Consider the following 22,370-nt stretch of genomic DNA (forward strand, 5'->3'; position numbering starts at 1 on the left):
TCCTGGACCAGATGGTATTCATCCTAGAGTACTGATAGAACTGAAAAATGAGCTTGCGGAGCTACTGCTAGTGATATGCAACTTATCCTTAAAATAGAGTGTGGTACCGGAAGATTGGAGGGTGGCCAATGTAACGCCCATTTTTAAAAAAGGCTCCAGGGGAGATCCGGGAAATTATAGACCGGTGAGTCTGACGTCGGTGCTGGGGAAAATGGTAGAGGCTATTATTAAAAACAAAATTACAGAGCACATCCGAGGACATGGATTACTGAGACCGAGTCAGCACGGCTTTTGTGTGGGGAATCTTGCCTGACCAATTTACTTCAATTCTTTGAAGGAGTAAACAAACATGTGGACAAAGGGGAGCCGGTTGATATTGTGTATCTGGATTTTCAAAAGGCGTTTGACAAGGTACCTCATGAAAGGCTACAGAGGAAATTGGAGGGTCATGGGATAGGAGAAAATGTCCTCTTGTGGATTAAAAACTGGTTGAAGGATAGGAAACAGAGAGTGGGGTTAAATGGGCAGTATTCACAATGGAGAAGGGTAGTTAGTGGGGTTCCTCAGGGGTCTGTGCTAGGACCGCTGCTTTTTAATATATTTATAAATGATTTAGAGATAGGAGTAACTAGCGAGGTAATTAAATTTGCTGATGACACAAAGTTATTCAAAGTCGTTAACTCGCAACAAGATTGTGAAAAATTATAAGAGGACTTTACGAGACTGGGAGACTGGGCGGCTAAATGGCAGATGACGTTTAATGTGAGCAAGTGCAAGGTGATGCATGTGGGAAAAAAGAACCCGAATTATAGCTACGTCATGCAAGGTTCCACGTTAGGAGTTACGGACCAAGAAAGGGATCTGGGTGTCGTCGTCAATAACACACTGAAACCTTCTGCTCAGTGTGCTGCTGCGGCTAGGAAAGCGAATAGAATGTTGGGTATTATTAGGAAAGGTATGGAAAACAGGTGTGAGGATATTATAATGCCGTTTTATCGCTCCATGGTGCGACCGCACCTTGAGTATTGTGTTCAATTCTGGTCGCCGCATCTCAAGAAAGATACAGTAGAATTGGAAAAGGTGCAGCGAAGGGCGACTAAAATGATAGCAGGGATGGGACGACTTCCCTATGAAGAAAGACTAAGGAGGCTAGGGCTATTCAGCTTGGAGAAGAGACGGCTGAGGGGAGACATGATAGAGGTATATAAAATAATGAGTGGAGTGGAACAGGTGGATGTGAAGTGTCTGTTCACGCTTTCCAAAAATACTAGGACTAGGGGGCATGCGATTAAACTACAGTGTAGTAAATTTAAAACAAATCGGAGAAAGTTTTTCTTCACTCAACGTGTAATTAAACTCTGGAATTCATTGCCGGAGAATGTGGTGAAGGCGGTTAGCTTAGCAGAGTTTAAAAAGGGGTTGGACGGTTTCCTAAAGGACAAGTCCATAAACCGCTACTAAACTGACTTGGAAAAATCCAAAATTCCAGGAATAACATGTATAGAATGTTTGTACATTTGGGAAGCTTGCCAGGTGCCCTTGGCCTGGATTGGCCGCTGTCGTGGACAGGATGCTGGGCTCGATGGACCCTTGGTCTTTTCCCAGTATGGCATTACTTATGTACTTATGTACATTAATGAGTGTCATTACATCTGTATATATTTAGGATACTAGCACATATACCTGCATTAAGTGCTAGCAGAACATTTAAGCCTATTCTGCAAATAACTGCTTATTTTACAGAGCCAGTATTTGCAAGAGGGAATACAAATAGGTGGAGTACGGGTGGGCCACAGGCAGGGTTCCCACTTATGCAACCCATCCCTGCCACACTTAGGCACCCAGGTTATGCAACATAGGTGCCTAGGTTCCATTCTAGAATAGGCTCCTACCACACTTCCTCGATGCACCTAAATGGAGGTGCTCAGTTATAGAATTTCTCTCATATTGTATACTACTACATTTCATGAGTACCTACTTTTAACACATGAATAATTTTACAAACACCTAATTGAGCGTTGGCTGCAGATCATAGGACAATATACAAACAGAATATGATAGCAGATAAGAACTTCAGGGTCCATTCAAGTCTGCCCAGTTTCAATCCTGGTAACAATGTCATGGACCCCGATTAATCTCCAATTTTCACTACACAACAACCGAAAAAGGTGTGAGCTAAATCTAAGCTCTCTCCCCCCGTCCCATGCTTATCCAGGCCTTTTGGAATTCCATTACTATTTTTGCTTTTATTGCCTCCCCTAAGCGGACATTTTATGCATCCACTGCTCTCTGTGTGAAAAAATATGATGCACTGATTCTAACAACTCTCATCTCCTAGGAACCTCACTAATGGCCTCTTGTTCTAGAGCATTCTTTGCTCTAAAATAGGATTGCCTCTGCATATCATATCATCTCTCCTCTAGATCTCATAGGTCTTTTGGTGTAAACTCTGCACCATGTTGCCTCTGAACTGTCTCTGTAGATATGCAGCGATAGTGCCCACTGTGGCCTACATGGTAAGGGGGCAGAGTAGCCAGATGACAAAGAGATTTCAAACTATAGAAAAAAGCCTGCAGCCCTTATAGAAAATGTAGGGCTGTATCACACCTGGGAACAGAAGAGGCAGGGTTCATACACAATACATTTCTGTGAAAATCTATTGCGAACTCCATTTAAAATCATGTTTGAATACAAAGTACAGCAAAGAGAATACAAGACTAAAACATTACCTATAGATGTCTGTCTTGTTATCAAACCAGTCTGACAATGTGCGGAATGTGAAGAGAGGGAAGCGCTGGTGTAGGACATGGAATGCCACATTCTCAAAGGAATAGTTAGTCAGAGCAACCTGAAAAACATCAATAGCACAATAGTATAACCTTCTGTAGACAGGGTAGTCATGTTATTACACCTTTAGAAATTATACATTCATCTAAGTTAGCATCTTTTGATGAACAGTTACTGAAGGCTTTTCCTGAAGTATGTCTAACTTGTGGCTCAGTATATGGCAGAAAAGCAGCACTAAAATAGGAAGAAAAGTGAAGCTACGCAACGGTGGTAGTTGCTCTCTGAGGACAACAGGACATAAATTACCAAAGTTGGATGACATCACCTATGAAGCCCCAGGATGGATGCTGCCCAGAGTTCAGAATATTCCTGAAGCCTTTGGCAGTACCGACCACACATAAGCAAGTGCCTTCCCACCTGATGTACTCATGCAGGACCCTCAGTTGGATAAAAAAGCATAAAGAATACAATTTCTAGGGGAGGTGGGAGGGATGTCTTAACCTATGTCCTGCTGTCCTCGGAGAAAACTTGAGTAACATAAAATTATGTCTTACTTGATAATTTTCTTTCCTTTAGTCACAGCAGATGAATCCAGAGACTTGTGGGTTGTGACCATCTACCAGCAGGTGGAGATAAAGAGCACTGAACTATTTTATAGGATGGAATGCTCCCTGGTCAGTATTTCTCATAACAAAGCAGAAGGAAACAGAATTATAACATTTCTCCTTCCCCACAGGGAAAGTGATAAACCAAGAACTGCAAACACAAAAACCGATTAACAACAGTCCATCTAAAATGAAGAATGCAGCAACACGGTTCAACAGAGAGAACTGCAGGAAAAAAACAAGGTAGGCCCCTGGATTCATCTGCTGCGACTAAAGAAAAGAAAATGATCAGGTAAGACATAATTTTTTATTCCTTAGCGTCAGAAGCAGATGATTGAGATGAAAGGTGGGACTGTGCACGTCACCCCTAAAGGAGAAATTCAGAGGATCTCGACAGGACAAAGTCTGGAGTTCCAAAACCCTGCTTGGGCTGATACCTGGATCTCTGATTAAAACTAGGCCGCCCTGAACGATAGCACCTGGCATCTTTGAAATGAGGGAGAGTCTGACCCAACCGGAAAGAACGAACAGACGTCCTCAGGGAGATGTTGAGTCTGAGTCAAAATTTTGCTAAGTCTTCATCAAATAGCAGTTTGCCCTTAAAAGGGTGCTTAACCAGCTGCTGTTTGAAACTGCATCTGCCACCCAGTGCCTAGAAGGAATCCGAAATCTGTTGCACCCAATGAAGCACACGAGCTGCAGATAGCTGCCTGGAGAGGGAGAGAGAGAGAGAGAGAGAGAGAGAACTTCTGAATTGTCAGAGGAAGGCTGCACTGAATCCACCAGTTGAGCCTGAGTTTGGCTTGGAGGGTCCAAAAGAGAGGGAAATGAACAGCTGAGAAGGGACTGCTGAAGTAGTCTGATGTGGAATCTAGCCAATGAAAGAATGTAGACCTGCAACTAATAAGGAACCTCAAAACTACATACTAAATGTACATACTATCCTCAAAAAGTTTGAACTTTGTGTCTCGTTTGCTTTAAATAACATAGACCTCAAACCTCCCGATAGGGGATAATACACAAAGTATTAGAAACACCACTGTCAAATGTGGGAGTCAGTTATTATCATAGGTCATTTTTATAAAAAAGAAAAGTGAAAAATGAATCAGCATCAAAAGCTCCCTTTCTATAAAGAAAATCTACTGATTCAACCCCCCACCCCCCAATTCTTTTAAATGCAAAGATCAAAGTGAATGAACACACAGAATCTATTAATTATTAACAAATCCAAAAGCCAGCAAATAAATTGTAACAGATCAAAAATGGAACTTAGCAAATAAGCTTGCTGCATTTGATGTCCATTCAAAAATACCATCAGAGGAACATAACCAGCGATAAAAAAAGATGACATTAAATTCACTTAGCTGAAAAAGCGTCCATATGTCCAACAAAAAAGCTCCAAAAAAGCCTACATCCGCTGGTAATTCAACTATCCCATATGAGTATTGCTTTAAACAGTGCACTGCCAGAGTCACTTGATGTTTTCTTCAACAAGAGCACCTTGTTTCGCTTCTCCAAATGCTGCTTCAGGAAGAATCCCAACCAGTTTTTCAATGGATTTCTTAGCTTAACTGACACAAATATGGCGCAAGACAAAAAAAGTGCGCCAGGGATTTGACTAGCCAATCATATTCATCGGGAAAAAAACCATCCTTAAGAACAGGGGGTCAAACATTAACTACCTCCTAATTGGCAGAAAAATAAAACAGATCTTCATTTCAAACAGTAAGAACTGCCAGAGATACTTTAAAAATAAATATTCCATTCAATGCTCCTATTGGAAGAATGTCCAAGATAGAGGCCATTGTGCCCATAAGTACTTAAGTATTGCCATACTGGGACAGACTGAAGGTCCATCAAGCCCAGCATCATCTTCCCAACAGTGGCCAATCCAGGTCACAAATACCTGGCAAGATCCAAAAAAAGTACAAAACATTATATACTGCTTATCCCAGAAATAGTGGATTTTCCCCAAGTCCATTTTAATAATGGTCTATGGACTTTTCCTTTAGGAAGCCATCCAAACCTTTTTTAAACTCAGCTAAGCTAACTGCTTTTACCACGTTCTCTGGCAACAAATTCCAGAGTTTAATTGCACGTTGAGTGAAGAAATATTTTCTTTGATTTGTTTTAAATTTACTACTTTGTAGCTTCATTGCGTGCCCCCTTGTCCTAGTATTTTTGGAAAGAGTAAACAAGCAATTCATGTCTACCCGTTCCACTCCACTCATTATTTTATAGAACTCTATCATATCTCCCCTCAGCTGTCTTTTCTCCAAGCTGAAGAGCCCTAGCCACTTTAGCCTTTCCTCATAGTGAAGTCGTCCCATCCCCTTTATCATTTTCGTCGCCCTTCTCTGTACCTTTTCTAATTCCACTATATCTTTCTTTGAATTGCGGTGACCAGAATTGAACACAATATTCGAGATCACCATGGAGCGATACAAAGGCATTATAACGTCCTCATTGCTGTACTCCATTCCTTTCCTAATAATACCTAATATTCTATTTGCTTTCTTAGCTGCCTCCACACACTGAGCAGCGGGTTTTAATGTATCATCTTGAACAAATTCCCAGGACATGGAAGAGAAAGTAGATCGTGACTTGGGTATGAATCTTTTGCTGATAAGCAACAGGAAGAAATGCCTTCCCTAAGCCTATGCCGAATATTACTCCCAGATACCCCAAGATTTGTGTTGAAAACAACTGACTCTTGGTGAAACTGAATACCAGTCCTAAGGACTGAAGAAGAGTAGCTATCTTGGATGAAGCTTGCACACTCTCTTGATAGGAAGAGTTGCAAATCAGCCAGTCATTGAAGCATGGATAAACCTGCAATCCATCCTTGCAAAGGAAAGCTGCCATTAATAACATGACCTTGAAAATATGCCCTTGGTGTTGTGGAAAGGCTGAATGGAATGGTCATAAATCAACAATGTTCTTCAAGGACTGCAAATCACAGAATTCTCTGGTGAGGTCAAAGGGAAATATGAAAGTACACTTCCTTAAGATTAGAGAATGACACGGGGACAAAGTTTGTCTCCATCCCCGACCCGTTCCCGTGGGTTCTGTCTCCATCCCCACCCCATCCCCAAATCGTTCGGCACCTAACACTTTCAGGAAATCCAGACTGCCCCAATCAGACTGACTGTTCACGTGTCCTTTAGATTGTAAGCTCTTTGAGCAGGGATTGTCCTTCTATGTTAAATTGTACAGCGCTGCGTAACCCTAGTAGCGCTTTAGAAATGTTAAGTACTAGTAGTAGTTCTGTCTCCATCCCCGTCCCATTCCCGCAGGCCCTGTCTCCGTTCCGATGGGCTCTGTCCTCATCTGCAGAAGCCTTGAAAACTTATGATTTTATATTTAAATCTTTTTATTAAAATATAAAAAGGAACAATATGCTGTGCAACTGTTGTGTATAAATTACAAATAGAGAACAATAATAACAATGAGCAGTTATAATAACCCTCCTTCCCATCACCACACTCTACCCTTCCAACCCCAACAATAGGTGATTTCTACTACACCAAGGATTCCTAATTCACACTGTTAAAATGTCCAGGGGTATAAAATACAACCCGTTCTATATGCCCTAGAGGGCAAAAATATGCCCAATAAAGCACTGTTATGTTTTTTTTAATCTGTGGATAAGTAAGAAATCATCAACAATCTCAGGATTCAATCTAGCTCTCCTGTCTCCACAGTCCTTCCTGGAATAGAAGTTGACTTCTTAGAAGATGTGCTGGTAGCAGGATGTACAGGAAGGAACTTAGGGTGCTTGCGAAGGACTACTCTGTTGTGATGAAATTTGATATAAGGTGCATGAACTACCAGGGCCTGAAGCTCACTGACCCTACGAGCTGAAGTAACAGCCACCAAGAAAATGACCTTCCAGGTCAAGTACTTCAGATGGCAGGAATTCAGTGGCTCAAAAGGAGCTGGGTGAGAACGACATTGAGATCCCATGACACTGGTGGAGGTTTGACAGGGGGGCTTTGACAAAAGCAAACCTTTCATGAAGCGAACAAGTAAAGGCTGTCCAGAGATAGGCTTACCCTCTACACGGCGATGATAGGCACTAATCGCACTAAGGTGAACTCTTATGGAGTTGGTCTTGAGACCAGACTCTGACAAGTGTAGAAGGTATTCAAGCAGGGTCTGTGTAGGAAAAGGAAGAGGATCTAGGGCCTTGCTGTCACACCAGACGGCAAACCTCCTCCATTTGAAAAAGTAACACTTCTTCGTAGAATCTTTTCTGGAAGCAAGCAAGACTCGGGAGACACCCTCTGAAAGACCCAAGGAGGCTAATTCTAAGCTCTCAACATCCAGGCTGTGAGAGCCAGAGACTGCAGGTTGGGATGTAGAAGCGACCCCTCGTTCTGGGTGATGAGGGCCAGAAAACACTCCAATCTCCATGGTTCTTCAGAGGACAACTCCAGAAGAAGAGGAAGCCAGATCTGACGAGGCCAGAAGGAAGCAACCAGGATCATTGTTCCTCGGTCTTGCTTGAGTTTCAGCAAAGTCTTCCCTACTAGAGGTATGGGAGGATATGCATACAGAAGGCCTGTCCCCCAATGCAGGAGAAAAGCATCTGACGCTAGTCTGTCGTGGGCCTGAAGCCTGGAACAGAACTGAGGGACCTTGTGATTGATCTGAGTGGCAAAAAGAGTGCCCCACGCTCGGAAGATCTTGCGGCTACGCCCATGTTCAGTGACCACTCGTGAGTTTGCATTATCCTGCTCAGCCTGTCGGCCAGACTGTTGTTTACGCCTGCCAGATAAGTGGCTTGGAGAAACATGCCGTAACGGCGTGCCCAAAGCCACATCTGGACGGCTTCCTGACACAAAGGGCGAAATCCGGTGCCCCTCTGCTTGTTGGTGTAGTACATGGCAACCTGATTGTCTGTCTGAATTAAGATTACTTGGTTGGACAGCCGATCTCTGAAAGCCTTAGAGCGTTCCAGATCGCTCTTAAATCCAGGAGGTTGATCTGCAGACCCTTTTCCTGAAAGGACCAAGCTCCTCGAGTGTGATGCCCATCTACATGAGCCCCCCACCCCAGGAGGGATGCATCCGTCGTCAGCACTTTTTGTGGCTGAGGCATTTGGAATGGACGTCCCAAGGTCAGATTGGGTCGAATCGTCCAGGAATGGACAATCCCAAGGTCAGATTGGGTCGAATCGTCCACCACAGCAAGGAACTCCGAAGGTCGGTGGACAATTGGATCACATCCTCTAGACTGCCCGCAGTTTGACACCACTGGGAAGCTAGGGTCCATTGAGTTGATTTCATGTGTAGACGTGCCATGGGAGTTACGTGAACTGTGGAGGCCATGTGATCCAGAAGTCTCAACATCTGCCGAGCTGTGATCTGTTGAGACGCTCGAACTGTAGACACTAGGGACAGGAGATTGTCTGCCCTCGCCTCCGGGAGAAAAGCTCGAGCTGTCCTTGTGTTCAACAGTGCTCCAATGAACTCCAATTTTTGAATTGGGGTGAGATGGGACTTGGTATAATTGATCACGAACCCTAGTAGTTCTAGCACCTGAATAATCATTTGCATGGACTGCAGAGCACCCACCTCCGATGTGCTCTTCACCAGCCAATCGTCGAGATAAGGGAAGACATGCACTCCCAGTCTGCGTAGCGATGCTGCGACTACAGCCAGACACTTGGTAAACACTCTGTGCGCAGACGCCAGACCAAAGGGTAGTGCTCAGTACTGAAAGTGCTGTGTTCCTAGCCGAAACCGAAGATACTTCCTGTGAGCTGGGAGTATCGAGATATGGGTATAAGCATCCTGAAAGTCCAGAGAGCATAGCCAATTGTTTTCCTGAATCATGGGAAGAAGGGTGTTTAGGGAAACCATCCTGAACTTTTCTCGGACTAGATAATTGTTCAGGCCCCTTAGGTCTAGGATGGAACGCATCCCCCCTGTTTTCTTTTGCACAAGGAAGTACCTGGAATAGAATCCCAGACCTTCTTCCCCTGGTGGAATGGGTTCGACCGCACTGGCCTTTAGAAGGGCGGTGAGTTCCTCTGCAAGTACCTGCCTGTGCTGGGGGCTGTACGAATGAGCTCCCGGTGGGCAATTTGGAGGTTTGGATATCAGATTGAGGGTGTATCCTAACCGGACTATTTGAAGAACCCACCGGTCGGAGGTTATAAAAGAGGCCACACTTTTGGTGAAAAAACATCAACCTCCCTCCTACCAGCAAGTCGTCCGGCATGGACACTTTGATAGAGGCTATGCTGAACTGGAGCCAGTCAAAAGCCCGTCCCTTGCTTTTGCTGGGGAGCAGAATGGGCCTTAGATGCATGCTGTTGACGAGAACGAGCGCGCTGGGGCTGAGCCTGGGCAGGCCACTGAGAAGCAGGAGTGTACTTACGCCTAGAGTAGAAATAAGACGCACTTCTCTTCCTTCCAAAAACCCTCCTAGATCAGAAGGCTGTAGCAGAAGGCGCCCGGTGGGAGACAGAATCCATAGCATCATTATGCTTTTTAATCTGGTTAACAAGATCCTCTACTTTTTCTCCAAAAGGATTGTCCCCCCCAGTAAGGAACATCCGCCATCTGCTGCTGGACCAAATGATCCAGGTCAGAGACACGCAGCCATGAGAGTCTGCGCATCACTATGCCTTGAGCAGCGATCCTGGATATTACGTCAAAAGTACCCCTGGCCAGGAACTTGCGACACACCTTCTGCTGCCTGACCACCTGGTGAAAAGGCTCAGCCAACTCCGCAGGGAGTGCATCAACCAAGCTGGACAGTTGACTTATCGAGTCCCGCAAGTGTATGCTCGTGAAGAGCTGGTATGATTGGATCTTGGACATGAGCATAGCGGCCTGATATGCCTTTCTCCCATGAGAATCAAGAGTCCTAGCTTCTCTGCCTGGGGGCGCCAAAGTATAGTCCCTAGTACTCCTGGCTCTCTTGAGAGCGGAATCAACCACCATGGAATTGTGGGGTAATTAGGACCTCATCATTCCAGGTTCATCGTGGATCCAATATTGGGATTCTGCTTTCTTGGGAACCACAGGGCCAGACAGAGGGGCGGACCAGTTTCTCATAAGGACTTCCTTCAGTACCATGTGGAAAGGGACTGTCACAGCCTCTTTAGGTGGAGAAAAATAATCCAGGACTTCCAGCATGTCAGATCTGGGCTCATCCTCAACCTCCACAGGGAAATTAATAGCCGTAGCCATTTCCCGGACAAAAGAGGAAAAAGAAAGACTCTTTGGTGGAGATAATCTTCTTTCCAACGGAGGAGAAGGGTCAGAGGGAATCCCAAAAGACTCATCTGAAGAGAAATACCTGGGATTTTCCTCTGATTCCCACGAGCGCTCCTGCTCAGTGTCAGACGCAACCTGAGTGAAAGTACACTGACACTGGACCTGTCTCGACGCCGAGGAACGATGTCCTCCATGGCGAAGCTTCTTCCATCGACGTCGAAGGGGAGTCAACCTGGGTGGCAGCCGACGCATATGCCGCAGGAGGCACCGGGGTCAGAGACCTCACCACTGAAGGGCCAGGCACCGCTACAGCAGATGACACGAGGCGCAAGCACCCCGACATCAAAACCCGGATATGCTCGTCAAGAGCTGCCATCAGAAAAGACGGTGGGGCCGGTGGAACAGGCGGTGACAAAATCCGTGGAGGCTCGGGAGCAGGTAGTGGGCTGCCAGAGGACCAATGCATTGGCACCTCCTGTATCGAGGGGAAGCGGTCCTCTCGGCGCCGACTCTCTCGACGCCCCGGAGCTCCCAATACCGTGCGTCAAAGTAGAACGATGACGGTGCTTCTTAGCCTTCGTTTGACGCCCGTCGAGACTCCTCGGTACCGACGAGGAAACCTTACATCTCCTCGGGGCCGGGTCAGATGAAGGTCGGTCCCGGGGGGTGGGGGGGCCTGCATAGCAGGAGGCCTCGAGACAGGTGGAGACCCACTCGATGTCTCACTGCTCCCTGCGCAAATTGGTCTCTCAGCAGCCATTACCTTGCTCCCCGACATTGATGCTCCTGTCGACGCCAACACTGCCGACCTCGGCACCGATGTCGATGGACCGGACCCGACTCCAAAAAGTTTTTCCCGTTGAGCCTCTCGAGACGCTTGGGTCCGTTTCTTCATACGAAGACACAGACTACAAGCGGCTGGGGTATGGTTGGGCCTAAGGCACTGGATACACCAAGCGTGGGTCCGGTTGCACAGAGTACAACGTTTGAAGCCACTGGGTGTCTTCGATGACATGGAAGAAAACACAGCCTTGGCGAAATCAAACAACGCGATTGTGCCAAAAACGAAGGGCAAAAAAAGGGGAGAACCCGACCGAGCGGCCTAAAGGTCAGCTGTGAGAAAAAGAAAAGGAAACTTTAAAATGGCAAAAAAGTCTAAGAAAGTACGGGAAACTAATAATTTTTTTTTTGAGATATATCAAATAACATAGTAACATAGTAAATGACGGCAGAAAAAGACCTGCATGGTCCATCCAGTCTGCCCAACAAGACAAACTCATATGTGCTACTTTTTGTGTATACCCTACTTTGATTTGTACCTGTCCTTTTCAGGGCACAGACCGTATAAGTCTGTCCAGCACTATCCCCGCCTCCCAACCACCAGCCCCGCCTCCCACCACTGGCTCTGGCACAGACCGTATAAGTCTGCCCAGCACTATCCTCGCCTCCCACCACCGGCTGGCTCTGCCACCCAATCTCGGCTAAGCTCCTTAGGATCCATTCCTTCTGAATAGGATTCCTTTATGTTTATCCCACGCGTGTTTGAATTCTGTTACCGTTTTCATTTCCACCACCTCTCGCGGGAGGGCATTCCAAGCATCCACTACTCTCTCCGTGAAAAAATACTTCCTGACATCTTTTTTGAGTCTGCCCCCCTTCAATCTCATTTCATGTCCTCTCATTCTACTGCCTTCGCACCTCCGGAAAAGGATAAAAGAAAGCGAATAAGGATCGCGAAAGAAGTCTTTGTCCTGGGACAAACGGAACGGAGCAAAAAACCACTGCCGCACCTAACCACGGAGGAAAAAAGACTAAGGAGACACGCTTGTGTGCCGGGCGGAAAGCCGTTCACGCATGCGCAGTCCATCCTGCTCGCACGACGGAACGTTCCAGAAAATCTTCATTTTTGCTGGCAAAATTTCTCTTCTGGTTTCCTGGGCCGCTGTGGACAACGACGACCCAACTGTGAGACCAAGCAGACTGCTTGTCCTCGGAGAAAAAATGATACAGGATACCGGAAAGCAACTAGCTTTATGGCAACATTTGCCACTCTTGTTAATGAGAAGAATTCAACTCTATAGTATGGTTATATTTCCGTGTTGGTTTTACCTGTTACAAACTTTGCCTTTACGACTACTCCGTTGTGACATAAAAAACATTACCAAAATTGGTTAATATATTTTGTTGGGCGGTTAAAAAAACCTAAGCAACATTGGCAATTCTTGTTAGGTGGGTGGAGATGGGGGGGGGGGGGGGGGGGGGGGGGGGGTTGGGGATGACCAATATAGCGAATGCTACATACCTGTAGAAGGTATTCTCCGAGGACAGCAGGCTGATTGTTCTCACTGATGGGTGACGTCCTCGGCAGCCCCTCCAATCGGAATCTTCCTAGCAAAGTCCTTTGCTAGTCCTCGCGCGCACCGCGCATGCGCGGCCGTCTTCCCGCCCGAAACCGGCTCGAGCCGGCCAGTCCAGTATGTAGCAAGACAATACACTTCAAGGGAAGACACAACTCCAAAGGGGAGGCGGGCGGGTTTGTGAGAACAATCAGCCTGCTGTCCTCGGAGAATACCTTCTACAGGTATGTAGCATTCGCTTTCTCCGAGGACAAGCAGGCTGCTTGTTCTCACTGATGGGGTATCCCTAGCCCCCAGGCTCACTCAAAACAACAACCATGGTCAATTGGGCCTCGCAACGGCGAGGACATAACTGAGATTGACCTAAAAAATTTACCAACTAACTGAGAGTGCAGCCTGGAACAGAACAAACAGGGCCCTCGGGGGGTGGAGTTGGATCCTAAAGCCCAAACAGGTTCTGAAGAACTGACTGCCCGAACCGACTGTCGCGTCGGGTATCCTGCTGCAGGCAGTAATGAGATGTGAATGTGTGGACAGATGACCACGTCGCAGTTTTGCAAATTTCTTCAATGGAGGCTGACTTCAAGTGGGCTACCGACGCAGCCATGGCTCTAACATTATGAGCCGTGACATGACCCTCAAGAGCCAGCCCCGCCTGGGCGTAAGTGAAGGAAATGCAATCTGCTAGCCAATTGGATATGGTGCGTTTCCCTACAGCCACTCCCCTCCTATTGGGATCAAAAGAAACAAACAATTGGGCGGACTGTCTGTGGGGCTGTGTCCGCTCCAGGTAGAAGGCCAATGCTCTCTTGCAGTCCAATGTGTGCAGCTGACGTTCAGCAGGGCAGGAATGAGGACGGGGAAAGAATGTTGGCAAGACAATTGACTGGTTCAGATGGAACTCCGACACGACCTTTGGCAAGAACTTAGGGTGAGTGCGGAGGACTACTCTGTTATGATGAAATTTGGTGTAAGGGGCCTGGGCTACCAGGGCCTGAAGCTCACTGACTCTACGAGCTGAAGTAACTGCCACCAAGAAAATGACCTTCCAGGTCAAGTACTTCAGATGGCAGGAATTCAGTGGCTCAAAAGGAGGTTTCATCAGCTGGGTGAGGACGACATTGAGATCCCATGACACTGTAGGAGGCTTGACAGGGGGCTTTGACAAAAGCAAACCTCTCATGAATCGAACAACTAAAGGCTGTCCTGAGATCGGCTTACCTTCCACACGGTAATGGTATGCACTAATCGCACTAAGGTGAACCCTTACAGAGTTGGTCTTGAGACCAGACTCAGACAAGTGCAGAAGGTATTCAAGCAGGGTCTGTGTAGGACAAGAGCGAGGATCTAGGGCCTTGCTGTCACACCAGACGGCAAACCTCCTCCATTGGAAGAAGTAACTCCTCTTAGTGGAATCTTTCCTGGAAGCAAGCAAGATGCGGGAGACACCCTCTGACAGACCCAAAGAGGCAAAGTCTACGCTCTCAACATCCAGGCCGTGAGAGCCAGGGACCGGAGGCTGGGATGTAGAAGCGCCCCTTCGTCCTGTGTGATGAGGGTCGGAAAACACTCCAATCTCCACGGTTCTTCGGAGGACAACTCCAGAAGAAGAGGGAACCAGATCTGACGCGGCAAAAAAGGAGCAATCAGGATCATGGTGCCTCGGTCTTGCTTGAGTTTCAACAAAGTCTTCCCCACCAGAGGAATGGGAGGATAAGCATAGAGCAGGCCCTCCCCCCAATCCAGGAGGAAGGCATCCGATGCCAGTCTGCCGGGGGCCTGAAGCCTGGAACAGAACTGAGGGACTTTGTGGTTCACTCGAGATGCGAAGAGATCCACCAAGGGGGTGCCCCACGCTTGGAAGATCTGGCGCACCACTCTGGAGTTGAGCGACCACTCGTGAGGTTGCATAATCCTGCTCAGTCTGTCGGCCAGACTGTTGTTTACGCCTGCCAGATATGTGGCTTGGAGCACCATGCCTAGACGGCGAGCCCAGAGCCAAATGCTGACGGCTTCCTGACACAGGGGGCGAGATCCGGTGCCCCCCTGCTTGTTGACATAGTACATGGCAACCTGGTTGTCTGTCTGAATTTGGATAATTTGATGGGACAGCCGATCTCTGAAAGCCTTCAGAGCGTTCCAGGTCGCTCGCAACTCCAGGAGATTGATCTGTAGATCGCGTTCCTGGAGGGACCAGCTTCCTTGGGTGTGAAGCCCATCGACATGAGCTCCCCATCCCAGGAGAGACGCATCCGTGGTCAGCACTTTTTGTGGCTGAGGAATTTGGAAAGGACGTCCCAGAGTCAAATTGGACCAAATCGTCCACCAATGCAGGGATTCGAGAAAACTCGTGGACAGGTGGATCACGTCTTCTAGACCCCCAGCGGCCTGATACCACTGGGAGGCTAGGGTCCATTGAGCAGATCTCATGTGAAGACGGGCCATGGGAGTCACATGAACTGTGGAGGCCATGTGGCCCAGCAATCTCAACATCTGCCGAGCTGAGATCTGCTGGGACGCTCGCACCCGCGAGACGAGGGACAACAAGTTGTTGGCCCTCGTCTCTGGGAGATAGGCCCGAGCCGTCCGAGAATCCAGCAGAGCTCCTATGAATTCGAGTTTCTGCACTGGGAGAAGATGGGACTTTGGGTAATTTATCACAAACCCCAGTAGCTCCAGGAGGCGAATAGTCATCTGCATGGACTGCAGGGCTCCTGCCTCGGATGTGCTCTTCACCAGCCAATCGTCGAGATATGGGAACACATGCACCCCCAGCCTGCGAAGTGCCGCTGCTACCACAGCCAGGCACTTCGTGAACACCCTGGGCGCAGAGGCGAGCCCAAAGGGTAGCACACAGTACTGGAAGTGGCGTGTGCCCAACTGAAATCGCAGATACTGTCTGTGAGCTGGCAGTATCGGGATGTGAGTGTAGGCATCCTTCAAGTCCAGAGAGCATAGCCAATCGTTTTGCTGAATCATGGGGAGAAGGGTGCCCAGGGAAAGCATCCTGAACTTTTCTTTTACGAGATATTTGTTCAGGGCCCTTAGGTCTAGGATGGGACGCATCCCCCCTGTTTTCTTTTCCACAAGGAAGTACCTGGAATAGAATCCCAGCCCTTCTTGCCCGGATGGCACGGGCTCGACCGCATTGGCGCTGAGAAGGGCGGAGAGTTCCTCTGCAAGTACCTGCTTGTGCTGGAAGCTGTAAGACTGAGCCCCCGGTGGACAATTTGGAGGTTTTGCAGTCAAATTGAGGGTGTATCCTTGCCGGACTATTTGCAGAACCCACTGGTCGGAGGTTATGAGAGGTCACCTTTGGTGAAAAGCTTTCAACCTCCCCCCGACCGGTAGGTCGTCCGGCACTGATACTTGTACTGCGGCTATGCTCTGCTGGAGCCAGTCAAAAGCTCGCCCCTTGCTTTTGCTGGGGAGCCGCGGGGCCTTGCTGAGGCGCGCGCTGCTGACGAGAGCGAGCGCGCTGGGGCTTAGCCTGGGCCGCAGGCTGTCGGGAAGGAGGATTGTACCTACGCTTACCAGAAGTATAGGGAACAGTCTTCCTTCCCCCGAAAAATCGTCTACCTGTAGAGGTAGAAGCTGAAGGCTGCCGGCGGGAGAACTTGTCGAATGCTGTGTCCCGCTGGTGGAGAGACTCTACCACCTGTTCGACTTTCTCTCCAAAAATATTGTCCGCACGGCAAGGCGAGTCCGCAATCCGCTGCTGGAGTCTATTCTCCAGGTCGGAGGCACGCAGCCATGAGAGCCTGCGCATCACCACACCTTGAGCAGCGGCCCTGGACGCAACATCAAAAGTGTCATACACTCCTCTGGCCAGGAATTTTCTGCACGCCTTCAGCTGCCTGACCACCTCCTGAAAAGGTTTGGCTTGCTCAGGGGGAAGAGCATCAACCAAGCCCGCCAACTGCCGCACATTATTCCGCATGTGTATGCTCGTGTAGAGCTGGTAAGACTGGATCTTGGCCACGAGCATAGAGGAATGGTAGGCCTTCCTCCCAAAGGAGTCTAAGGTTCTAGAGTCTTTGCCCGGGGGCGCCGAAGCATGCTCCCTAGAACTCTTAGCCTTCTTTAGGGCCAGATCCACAACTCCAGAGTCGTGAGGCAACTGGGTGCGCATCAGCTCTGGGTCCCCATGGATCCGGTACTGGGACTCGATCTTCTTGGGGATGTGGGGATTAGTTAGCGGCTTGCTCCAGTTTGCAAGCAATGTCTTTTTCAGGACATGGTGCAAGGGAACAGTGGACGCTTCCTTAGGTGGAGAAGGATAGTCCAGGAGCTCAAACATTTCAGCCCTGGGCTCGTCCTCCACAACCACCGGGAAGGGGATGGCCGTAGACATCTCCCGGACAAAGGAAGCAAAAGACAGACTCTCGGGAGGAGAAAGCTGTCTTTCAGGAGAGGGAGTGGGATCAGAAGGAAGACCCTCAGACTCCTCGTCAGAGAAATATCTGGGGTCCTCTTCTTCCTCCCACGAGGCCTCACCCTCGGTGTCAGACACAAGTTCACGAACCTGTGTCTGCAACCTCGCCCGGCTCGACTCAGTGGAGCCACGTCCACGATGGGGGCGTCGAGAGGTAGACTCCCTGGCCCGCATCGGCGAAGCTCCCTCCGCCGACGTAGTCGGGGAGCCCTCCTGGGAGGTGGCCGCAGTCGGCACCGCACGCGGTACCGACGTCGGGGACCTCACCCCGGGCGATGGGCCAGCCGGCGCCATGCTCGACGGTACCGGAGGCGCAAGCACCGCCGGTACCGGAGGGGTAGGGCGCAACAGCTCTCCCAGAATCTCTGGGAGAACGGCCCGGAGGCTCTCGTTCAGAGAGGCTGCAGAGAAAGGCATAGAGGTCGATGCAGGCGTCGACGTCAGAACCTGTTCCGGGCGTGGAGGCTGTTCCGGGCTGTCCAGAGTGGAGCGCATCGACACCTCCTGAACAGAGGGTGAGCGGTCCTCTCGGTGCCGATGCCTGCTGGGTGCCGACTCCCTCGGCGACCCAGAGCTCTCGGTGCCGACGCGGGGAGGGGACCGGTGTCGATGCTTCTTCGACTTCTTCCGAAGCATGTCACCGGAGCTCCCCGGCACCGACGAGGAGGACGTAGAATCCATCCGTCGCTTCCTCGGGGCCGAGACTGAAGAGGGTCGATCTCGGGGGGGCTGTACCGCAGGAGCCCTCAGGGTAGGAGGAGACCCACCCGAGGGCTCACCGCCACCAGCAGGGGAAAGGACAGCCCTCACCTGCACTCCACCCGATGCACCACCGTCCGACGACATCAGGAGACGAGGTCCCGGTACCACCGACGTCGATGCAGCTATCCGATGTCTCGGCGCCGATGCAGAGGGCCGATGCCTCGATGCACTCGATGCACTGGCAGCCAAGGATGAAGGTCTGGACGCTGATGACGTCGATGCACACGATGACCCCGGTGCCGATGCCGACGAAGAGCCCGAGAACAAAACGTTCCACTGGGCCAATCTCGCTACTTGAGTCCGCCTTTGTAAGAGGGAACACAGACTACAGTTCTGGGGACGGTGCTCGGCCCCCAGACACTGAAGACACGAAGAGTGCCTATCAGTGAGCGAGATTACCCGGGCGCACTGGGTGCACTTCTTGAAGCCGCTGGAAGGCTTCGATGTCATGGGCGGAAAAATCACGCCGGCGAAGTCAAAATCCTAAATGACGAATTTGGAGCACCAAAACTTTAAGGGAGAAAATCTCGACCGAGGCCGAAAAGAGGCCTACCCCGACGACGAAAGAAAACTTACCGGGGCAAAACTGGAAATACGGGAAGGGGCAAACGAAACCCAAGGGGGTTTTCGGAGCACTTTCCGAACGAAAAAGAAACTTTTCCGAAGAAAAACACGTCGATTTAGATAACGGACGCGCGAGGTCGACTCTCCGGGGCTCGACACGACAAAAAACACAGCCGTACCGAGTGCGGACGAAAGAAGACTGGCCGGCTCGAGCCGGTTTCGGGCGGGAAGACGGCCGCGCATGCGCGGTGCGCGCGAGGACTAGCAAAGGACTTTGCTAGGAAGATTCCGATTGGAGGGGCTGCCGAGGACGTCACCCATCAGTGAGAACAAGCAGCCTGCTTGTCCTCGGAGAAAAAATTATACAATCAAGCATGCTTGTTAAGACATCTATGCGACTGGATACTCCGACTGAGTAAATACACTGATATTCATATGGAATGGGAATATTTTAAACCTTGATGCCGTATTGCTTTACTCCACGCTAAAAGTGTGATGATTCCTTCTTGGGTTAGGTTCAGTCTGTTGCTCAAACCTCTGTGGAAGGTGTGGCGGTTGCTTTTGATATGGGGACAGAACCAAATACTAGTTTATTACTCTCCTTGACTGGAAATGTACAGTTCCTACCTGGTCTTGACAATGCAGTATTTAGACGTTGGAAAGAACTAGGTTTAAAAAATTTGGAACTTTTGTTTTTTTTTTAGAGAAAATGAATCTCTATTTGTTTTTGAGAAGTTGAGACAACGGTTTTCGTTTTCGCTCAGAGACCACTTTGTCTATATGCAAATGATTAGTTATATTCGTAGTCTACCAGTGGTTAGTTTAAAACCATGATTCTGCTTGCAAATTCGAGAAGTTTTACAAGAGGATGCAATGGGCCAAGTGTTGGTTTCTTGGTATTATAAATTACTTTGGTCCATTCAAGGAATCTGGGATAGAGAGTTGGGTAGACCCTTACGGCTAGAAATACAGGCATCATTGTTCGCTTTTATACCAAATCTGGTACATCAAGCAGATTTACAGGAATGTCAATCCCAGGTAATACATCGAGCATACTTTTCACAGTGGTGAGCTTTTCGTGCTGGATATGCAGAATCACCTGTGTGTTTAAAATGTGGGGCACCAGAAAATCGACTTTTGCACAGTCTTTGGACATGCATAAAGATAAAAGCCTTTTGGAGATCAATTATAGTTTATCTTCAACGAATCCTGGGCCATGACATCTATGTCATTTGAGGGTGTCTTATTTCATAGAGCCTCCCCCTTCTGAGATCCCAAGGATGGGGTGAAAGTTTATTCTTGGTGAAGGCTTTTATTGTAAGACAGAGATGTATTTTCAGTTACTGGACTCAGGATACCTCTCCGTATTTTTTGGATGTGGAGAAGTAGAGTACATGCTTTAATGATTTGGGAAGCCTGGAACTGCTCAACCACATCACAAAAGACAGGAAAAATTTCATGTCATTTGGATACCATATTTAGCTGCCATTTCCGCTACAACCCGCAGTCAAATGCTTAACCAATTTTACAGAACTTAGATATAACTTCTAGTTTTTTTTTTTTTTTGGGGGGGGGGGGGGGGGGGGGGGGGGTTAGGTATTAGGATGGGAACTGAAAAATAGGGGGGGGGGGGGGGTTAGTAGTTTAGATCTGGTACTATCAGAGTCAAGGTCTTAGATCTTAAGGTTGAAAATTTGGCGTAGGTGAGTTCTTAGTGGTGTATGAGATTAGTCACAAACTTTCTTGAAAAGATACGTTTTCAGTTCCTTTCTGAATTGGAGGTAATTGTTGATGCTTCTTATAGTTTTGGGGATTGAGGTCCACCATTTTGACCCTAGGTAGTTGAACCCAGCTGTGTAGACTGATTTGTAGAGGATGTTGCTACAATTTTTTTTTTGTTGTTGCATTTGTACCCCGCGCTTTTTCCCCACTCATGGCAGGCTCAATGCGGCAGGCAATGGAGGGTTAAGTGACTTGCCCAGAGTCACAAGGCGCTGCCTGTGCCGGGAATCAAACTCAGTTCCTCATTTCCCCAGGACCAAAGTCCACCACCCTAACCACTAGGCCACTCCTCCACCACAATTGGGTAGATATTTTAATAAGTAGTTCCTGGGTTTGCTTTTCTTGGCGATAAGTCAATTAGGTCTAGTATGTAGTTGGGAGCCATGCCGAACAGTGTTTTGAAGATTAGTGTGCTTGTTTTAAAGAACAGTCTGGTTTTAATTGGTAGTCAGTGCACACTACAAGCAGTGGTGTTACTCTATCGTATTTCGACTTTCTGTATATTAGTCTCACTTACGTGTTTTGGACTGTCTGTAGTGATTTTAGCATGCTTTATTTGCAACCTTTGTTCACACCGGAGTCTGTAACCAAGTTACAGTAGTCTACTTGTGGTAGTATCAGAAATTGTACTACAAGACGGAATACATGTCTAGGAAAATAGTCTTTAATCTGTCTCAGTTTCCATAGGATTTTAAAGCTCTTTGCTGTTACTGCTGCTACCTTTTTTTCCAGAGATAGATGTTTGTCTATAATGATTCCAAATATTTTTTAATTGAGATTCAATAGGATATGTTGTTTGGTTTACTGTTAGTGTTTGGCCATAAGTGGGGTTTTGTGGGTTCGATAGCACCAGTAGTTTGGTTTTATCACTATTTAGTTTGAGTTGGAAGGTTTTAGCTGTCCCATCTTCCGCCGGGACCAACGCGCGCCTGCTCGCCGCTGGCGCCGGTGGACCGTGGGGCCCGGGGCTGCCAGGGATGGCTGGCCTTCGCCGCGGGTCCTCCGGTGGCCGGCCATCGCCAGCCAGAAGGGAGAGGCGGCCATTACCTTTAGTCCGGCTGCAGAGGTTCGCTGGTTGTTCCCGCCGATGGCCGGCTTTCCAGTTCCGCTATGGAACCCCTGCAACATGGCGCCGGCGGTGGATAGCCGGCGTCTCTTCCGGTTGCGGGACCAAGCAGGGGAAGCGGTGACTGGCGTCACCTTGGATTGGTTACGTAAAGGCTCAACCGCAGGAAGCACCAGCTGGGGCCCCACGCTAATGGGAAGGCCTACTTAAGGAGCACCACTCCTCCTGGCCAGTGCTTCGGCTTCTCGTTCCTGAGAGCTCCGCATCGTTGGATGGAACTCTATACCTTGCTATCAGACACTGCCTGCCTCGACCACTGCTTGCCACTGACTCTCCTTGACCGCGGCCTGCCTCGACCACTGCTTGCCACTGACTCTCCTTGACCGCGGCCTGCCTCGACCACTGCCTGCTACTGACTCTCCTTGACCGCGGCCTGCCTCGACCACTGCCTGCTACTGACTCTCCTTGACCGCTGCCTGCCTCGACCACTGCCTGCTACTGACTCTCCTTGACCGCGGCCTGCCTCGACCACTGCTTGCTACTGACCCTCCTTGACTGCGGCCTGCCTCGACCACTGCCTGCTACTGACTCTCCTTGACCGCTGCCTGCCACTGACTCTCCTTGACCGCGGCCTGCCTTGACCACTGCCTGCTACTGACTCTCCTTGACCGCGGCCTGCCTCGACCACTGCTTGCTACTGACTCTCTTTGACCGCTGCCTGCCTCGACCTCTGCCCGCTACTGATTCTCGTCGACCGCTGCCTGCCTCGACCCCTGCCTG

The 22,370-nt window shown here is 48.9% G+C and overlaps 1 protein-coding gene across 2 annotated transcripts in view; it reads right to left on the minus strand.

Annotated features, from left to right (window-relative positions):
* Positions 1-22,370, minus strand: part of REV3L (REV3 like, DNA directed polymerase zeta catalytic subunit) — a 567,479-nt gene that overhangs the window by 164,981 nt on the left and 380,128 nt on the right. For both annotated transcript variants that reach the window (XM_030199216.1, XM_030199218.1), the window contains exon 21: positions 2,730-2,848. In XM_030199216.1, the coding sequence (XP_030055076.1) occupies positions 2,730-2,848 (119 nt within the window). The remainder of the gene's footprint in view (positions 1-2,729; positions 2,849-22,370) is intronic.

The sequence above is a fragment of the Microcaecilia unicolor genome, chromosome 3 (genome assembly GCF_901765095.1).
Source record: "Microcaecilia unicolor chromosome 3, aMicUni1.1, whole genome shotgun sequence".
NCBI lineage: Eukaryota > Metazoa > Chordata > Amphibia > Gymnophiona > Siphonopidae > Microcaecilia > Microcaecilia unicolor.